Source organism: Dictyostelium discoideum (genome assembly GCF_000004695.1).
Source record: "Dictyostelium discoideum AX4 chromosome 3 chromosome, whole genome shotgun sequence".
Classification (NCBI taxonomy): Eukaryota; Evosea; class Eumycetozoa; order Dictyosteliales; family Dictyosteliaceae; genus Dictyostelium; species Dictyostelium discoideum.
Genome location: NC_007089.4, coordinates 2,026,761 through 2,034,260, shown reverse-complemented (window position 1 = coordinate 2,034,260; position 7,500 = coordinate 2,026,761). Strand labels below are relative to the sequence as shown.

Below are 7,500 nucleotides of genomic sequence, written 5' to 3'. Positions count from 1 at the left end.
AATTTTTAGAGATATACATCCAACACCACTACCATCCAAAAACACATAAATATATACACAAATAAATAGCATAAATAAATTTAAACCCACATATTTAAATAATGATTAGTATGGGAATGACAAGTAAAGGCCAAAATGTAGATGGGGCACCAGCTGGTAACAGCTCCTCAGAATGGATTATATCGTCATCTTCTTCACCTTTTCAAGCAAATAAAAGATATTCATTAGGTAGGTTCACATATAAAAAAAAAAAAAAAAAAAAAAAAAAAAAAAAAAAAAAAAAAAAAAAAAAAAACAGGTTTATCAAAGTAACTTTATCTAACAATATTTTAATAATTGGAAAAATCATAAAAATATAAATAGATCCACCATTTGGTTCAGATTATTCACCACCAGCATCACCTCAAAATGAATTGGATCCATTATCATCATATTTTTTAAATTTACAATCAGAGGATAACGATGTTCGTAAAACTGCAATCGAGTATATAATAAACACTTTATCAAATCCAGATAATGAGAAATTGATAAAAAATCATTTACCTATGATTGTGGTTTTATCTACAGAATCACCTTTTGATGATATTAGTGAAGCCTTCACAAATTTTTTAAAACCAATACAGGTAAGTCTTTGAATTTTTTTTTTTTTTTTAATTCGAAATTTTTTTTATTTTTTTAGTTTTAGCACCAAAAAAAAAAAAAAAAAAAAAAAAAAATATCTTTTTTTCCAATGTTTTTTTTTTTTTTTCAAAATTAATATTAATTTTTATTTTTTATTTTTATTTTTAGGAAAAATATCATATACCCAAACAAAGAACAACAGTATTTACATCAGAATCACAATTACCACCATTGAATACAGATGATGAATTAACAAGAAAGTTATTTCAAGATGTTTTTTTACAACATGGTAGAGTAAATCATTTAACAAGAATTTTAGGTTGGCATCCACAATATTTAGAAAAGTTTCTTCTAGCATACAATACAATAATGAGAGATCCAGGACCATTACCACTTCATTGGAGAAATTACATTGGTATACTAGCAGCAGCACGTTACAAATGTAGTTATATTATAGCGTTACAAGAACATGAGTTTCTAATGAACAATGGTGATGCACGTTGGTTACAAGGTATTGATCATATTCCAGCAAAATTAAAAAATTTACTCAAAGTTATAGAGTTATTGGCTCATCAACCTTGGCTATTGCCAAAATTAGATATAGAGTATTTGGTAAAAGGTACCGATGCTTGGTCCATCGCTGAATTGGTTCATGCCATGGTTTTAATTTGTACATTTCTTTCCTTGTCAGGTTTTGTATTCTGTTGTGGTATATCACCAGAGTGTGGTCTATCAGAATCAAATAACCTCTCAAGTAGTTTCTCTCTAAATGATAGTGATTGTGAAATCGAAGATACTGCTGCAACCGAAAATACTGCAAAAGTAATGGAATTATTAAAGAATAGAAGATCACAACAACAAGATGATGATGATGATGATCAATTACATGATAGACAACAAGATTTTCATAATGCTGGTGATGATTCTCAATCTTCAAATAACAATACAACAACAACTACAACAACTACAACAACTACAACAACAACTACCAACACCAATACAACTTCAAACTCTGCTGGTGGTGGTGATTCATCATCATCAACTTTATCACAATCTTCTGATAGAATGTCAGATTTCTCACGTTACATTGGAAATAATACAATGACTCATACCGATTTTGATGTATCTAGCAAATTGTACAATATCTTTTCCGCTCAAGAATATTCTTGGAGAGAACATGGTTATGAATTGGTCAGTAGATATTTCCCTGACGCTGCTCCATTATTGGATGAAGAGTTCTCTTTTGTCTATACAATGACTTACTATAAATTTAATAACAATACCGATATAGATACACTTCCATTCCGTAGAGCAGTTTGGTATTATGTTCAACGTGTAAAGGGTATGTTACATGATGATTATAACTATCAAGAAGTTAATATGTTTTTAAGTAGAAGTTTGAAAAATTTTGTCAAGAAAGCAGTTTGTTTCCCTGAAACTATCAAAAGAGACGATTATTCAAAGTTGGGATATTCTTTAAAACCCGATGAAAAATGTCATCTCTCTTTATTGGCTGTTTGTTCTCATAAACAAGCTAGTTTACTCTATGGTCTTTACTCAGTAATGAATTATCAAAATAGAAGGTAGAATTTTATTTCTTTTTTTTATTTTTTTTTTTTTTTTTATAAAAAAAAAAAAATATATATATATATATATTTAATAGTATAATATACAGAAAATAATCGTGCATGTCAACAATAATAAAATAAAAAAAAAGAAAAAAGAAAAAAAAAAAAAAGAAAAAAAGAAAAAAAAAAAAAGTAAAAAAATAATAATAATATTGGTAATATTATTTAAAGACTGAAGAAGAAAAAAAAGAAATAAAAAAAAAAAAAGAAACAAAAAAAAAAAAAAGAAAAATCAAACTAATAGAATAAGGTGGTTTGATAATACAATAAACTAAAAATAATAGGTCAATTATTAAAATTAATTGATTTATCTTTTTTATCTTTTTCCTAAAAATTGATTAAAAATTCTTTTTTTTATTTTATTTCTTGGTTAATTATATATACCCTAAAATCTAAAAGTTTACTTTAAATTAATTATAGAAAATATTTTTTTTATAATTACAATTTTTTTATTTTTATTTTTATTTTAAAATATTGGTCAACCTTGGTCTGGAATCAACCAAAACATTTATTTATCTCTTATTAAAAAGATATTGAGAGAGAAGTAATTATTCTATTAATTTAAAGATTTCATTAGAGTATGTTTTTTTTAGTCAATTTTAAAACCAAAATATTTCTCACCACCAAAAATTAATGAAAATACAACTTTTTTTACCAGTGTTCCAAATTTTCTATATTGCCTTTCTGGATCTAAGATATTATCTATTTTTTTTTAAAATAATTATTTATGTTTTATCTAAAAGCAAAGATAATTCAATATAAAAAATTAAATTTTTAGATGGTACTTAGAATTTTCTGTAAAAGAGAGTTTTTTAAAAATGGTAGAGCCTGTGGATTGCCTAAAATGCAATAATAATTAGAAATCATAACAATTCAAAAAATCTCATTGTATCTTTTTTTTTAAAAAAGAGAAAATAATAAATATAAAAATTAAAAAAAAGTATGAACAAATTATCTATTTTTTTTTTTTTTTTTTGGATAATCCCAAATACTGCCATTCCAATAATTTTTAATATTTAAAAACATAAAGTAAATAATAAACAAATGATGTCTATGGCCATATTAAACAAACTTTTAAGTTGAATTTTGTGTTTTTTTATTAAAAGTAAAATTTTGTTTCCTTCCATCAAAAAAACTTTTAAATAAAAAAAAAATAATAAAAATTTTACAAATTAATCAATCCTAAATCATAGCATCTAATATGATTTGGCTGATAATAAAGTTTGTTTTATTGGATTGTTTATAATTATATTAAAATAAGGAGACCAATTCATCAAATTCCTTTTGTGCTAATGTTGGGTCTGATGCAGAGTTAACTTCATTTTCATTGTTATTACCATTATTATTGTTATTGTTATTATTATTGTTATTATTATTGGTATTATTGTTATTGTTGTTGTTATTAGTATTATTATTATTATTATTATTATTATTATTATTATTATTATTATTATTATTATTATTATTATTATTATTATTATTATTATTATTGTTATTATTATTATTATTATTATTATTTGAATTTTCATTGTCATTAGTTGATGTTGTAGTGGTTGTAGTTTGATTAACTGGTTGTTTTTCAGTTAAACCAAGTTTAGCGACTTTTGTAAAATAATCGACAATCAAATAACCTAATTGCTCTGGACCATCATTGGTTGGATCTGGTTCAAAGCAACAATCTCTTAAAAACAAAGGAAGATTTGTATAAAAGTAATATATACAAGCTTTCTTTAATTCGGTTGCCTCGTGAATACTGGCCAATGTCATTAATGACACCAAATTTGAGTAGGAAAGGGTTTCACCGATAAGTTCACAACATTTGACCTTTAAACCATCGAGCATATATTGATTGGCCAAGATTAAAAGTTCAGTTAACCAAGTGGAAGGATTACAAGAGTTACCATCGGTTGATGTGGAAATTGAATTACTTGGAAGATCATCGGTATAAAGATAACAGAGTAATGCTAAAAATACCTCTCTTGAAACTCCTGGAACTACAATTTCTCCACCTCTACTGCCACTCTCTCTCATTCCATTGGTGAACAAAGCTTTGAAATACTTTGAACGAGCACTGAGAATAACACGATGACCAAATATCTTTTCACCTGGAGAATCTTCACATTTACCAATTACAAATATAACGTCACTAAACTGTTCATTGTTTAAATAGTGTTTCATATCCAATCCAATTGAAGGAAAGTAAGGGGTTTGAGAATCTGAACTATTGCTGGTTGATGATTTCAATGAATGATGTTTAGCTGCCATAGCATTCAGATTTGATGGGTTTTGTAAATTTGGTTGTTGAACACCAGCCATATGTTGAAGATATGCAGTTTGTTGTGTTCCAAGGATTGGATATCCAGCAAACTGGAATGGTACTGTTAATGGATCAAATCCATTCTCTGCTATGGCTGGATGATAAATTAAATGTGGTGTAACTGCATTTGGGAAAATATGAAGAAATTGTGGAAAGTATGTTACATGTGGGTGATTATTATGATTGTGGTGATGTTGTTGTTGCGGGTTATTATTTATTTGAAGATTATTATTATTATTGTTGTTGTTATTATTATTGTGATTATTATTGTTATTATTATTATTATTATTATTATTGTTGTTAATGTTATTATTGTTGTTAATGTTGTTATTATTATTATTATTGTTAATGTTGTTATTGTTATTATTATTATTATTATTATTATTATTATTATTATTATTATTATTATTATTATTATTATTAATATTATTATTATTAATATTATTAATATTATTATTATTAATATTATTAATATTATTATTATTATTATTATTATTATTATTATTATTATTATTATTATTATTATTATTATTATTATTATTAAGATTATTATTATTATTATTAAGATTATTATTAAGATTATTATTATTATTATTATTATTTATATTATTGTTATTATTATTATTATTATTATTATTTATATTATTATGTGGAGCCTCATTTTGTGGTTGGTTATTTACTTGAGGATTATTTGGTTGTATGTTTGTATTATTTGGTTGTATGTTTGTATTATTTGGAGTATTGTTTGGTTGAGGGTTATCATTATTTTGTTGGTTATTGTTTGGCTGGTTGTTATTATTGGTATTATTATTATTATTATTATTATTATTATTATTATTATTATTATTATTATTATTATTATTATTATTATTATTATTATTATTATTATTATTGTTATTTAAAGGAATGGATACTGTTGCTGGAACTGGTGTTGGTATTGGAGTAGGTGGAATAGCCTCTGGTGCAACAGGTTGGACATCATCAATATTTTGTGCCACTTGGTTTGTTTGGGTATTTTGTACTTGTGTGTTATTATTGGTGTTATTATTTACATTGTTGTTATTATTAACATTATTGTTAACATTAGCATTATTGTTAATGTTATTATTATTATTATTATTATTATTATTATTATTATTATTATTATTATTATTATTAACATTATTATTGTTATTATTAATATTATTATTAAGATTATTATTATTATTATTATTATTATTATTATTATTAACATTATTATTATTGTTGTTATTATTATTAATATTTTGCTGAGCCTGTACTACAAGTTGTTGAGCTTGTTGTACTTGTTGTTGAGCCTGTTGAATATGAATTTGTGCCTGTTGAGCTTGTTGGGCCTGTTGTTGTGCTTGTTGTTGCAAGTGATGAATAATTTGTTGAGCTTGTTGAGCTTGTTGCTGAGCAAGTTGATGCTGTGCATGAATTTGTTGATGTTGTTGTTGTTGTTGATGTTGATGTTGGTGTTGAAGTTGAAGTTGTTGTTGTTGATGTTGAGCTTGTTGTTGAGCTTGTTGTTGGGCTTGTTGTAAAATTTGTTGATGATGATGTTGAATTTGGAAAAAATGTGCAGGTGGTGCAAAATGAGGATGTTGTTGTAAAAGTTGATTTATATTAAGATATTGTGCTGGATTTTGAAACATATTTTGAATTTGGCCACCAGCTCCATGCATTGGACCACCAAAAATCTTTCCATTCATTGAGTAAGGGAATGTATTTGAGTGATATTTTTGATGAATCCATAAACCCAATCTGTGGATATTCTCATTAATCAAACCAACTGGGAATCTTTGATACTTTGGAGCTGGTGGTCTTTGAGATGGAGGAACAAAAAGTAATCCCAAAAAACAATAATAAAATTTTCTAATTGATGATTGATCTGATACTTTATAAATAAGTTTATTCTTTGATTTTGTCATTGATTCAACAATCTTTTTTTTTTTAAAAAAAAAAAAAAATTAATAATTATAAAATATTTAACATGGTTAAAAAAAAAAAACAGAAAAAAATATATTTAAATAACAATTAACTTACCTTTGTATGGTCTGGGTGATAGTTATTCATATGATGCATATAAACTGGTTCAAAATAAAAATTTGATTCTTTAAAAAGTGATTCCATACTCTAAAAAAAAAAAAGAATAAGAGATTGGGAAAAACAGGAAAAAAAAAATGGTTAGTTAAATCATCAAAAATTAAAACAGTATATGATAATTATTGAACCATACATTCTCCCCACCTAAATATTGTGGAATAGTATTTGATCTTGAATAAATAAAAACAACTCTTAAACTCCAATCTCTTTTAACTTCTGAAGAAAATGGGAAATTTATTAATTGTGTTTTCTTTGATTCAACAATTTCATTATATTTGATCTCTCTAAAAGAAAAAAAAAAAGAACATATTAATATAAAAGATTTAACATATAGTTTATATATATGTATGTATATTCATTATTATTATTATTATTATTATTATTATTATTATTATTATTATTATTATTATTATTATTATTATTATTATTATTATTATTATTATTATTATTATTATTATTACTTACATCATATCAAAAAGTGTTGTCATATCAAAAGCTGTGAATTTACCACCATGAGTAAGTTTGTCTAGTTTTCCTTTGACATCTAAATAATCATTGGTAAAATCCAAAGTCCAAATTGAGGATACTCTAAGTGTACATAATGCAAATTTAGTTGTTGGATCAGTTCTTAATTTGGATCTAATAAAAAGTGAAAGTGCTTTTTTAACGTGATCTAAACGAGGACATGATTGTTTGAACACTGTAGAAATCTCTTCATCCAAATCAATGCAAAATACTATATATTCTTGTTCGCCAGTTGGTTCTATCTCCATATATGACATTGTCCCATTATTGGGTGATGAGATTGGTGACGACATATCATCG

General features: G+C 24.8%; 2 protein-coding genes across 2 annotated transcripts in view; one reads left to right on the top strand and one right to left on the bottom strand.

Moving 5' to 3' along the window:
- Nucleotides 1-101: 101 nt before the first annotated feature.
- DDB_G0279427 (sestrin-like protein) lies at nucleotides 102-2,208 on the top strand (the record flags this gene model as incomplete). Its single annotated transcript, XM_636529.1, has 3 exons — nucleotides 102-228; nucleotides 364-623; nucleotides 790-2,208. 3 exons carry the CDS (start codon nucleotides 102-104, stop codon nucleotides 2,206-2,208), a joined length of 1,806 nt encoding a protein of 601 aa, XP_641621.1.
- A 1,292-nt stretch (nucleotides 2,209-3,500) lies between these two features.
- Nucleotides 3,501-7,500, bottom strand: part of DDB_G0279425 (hypothetical protein) — a gene marked incomplete at both ends in the record, with an annotated part of 5,444 nt that continues 1,444 nt past the window's right edge. Inside the window, 4 exons of the mRNA XM_636528.1 lie at nucleotides 3,501-6,512; nucleotides 6,616-6,705; nucleotides 6,809-6,959; nucleotides 7,141-7,500. The exon at nucleotides 7,141-7,500 is cut by the window's right edge and continues 23 nt beyond it. Coding sequence (XP_641620.1) covers nucleotides 3,501-6,512; nucleotides 6,616-6,705; nucleotides 6,809-6,959; nucleotides 7,141-7,500 — 3,613 coding nt within the window. The remainder of the gene's footprint in view (nucleotides 6,513-6,615; nucleotides 6,706-6,808; nucleotides 6,960-7,140) is intronic.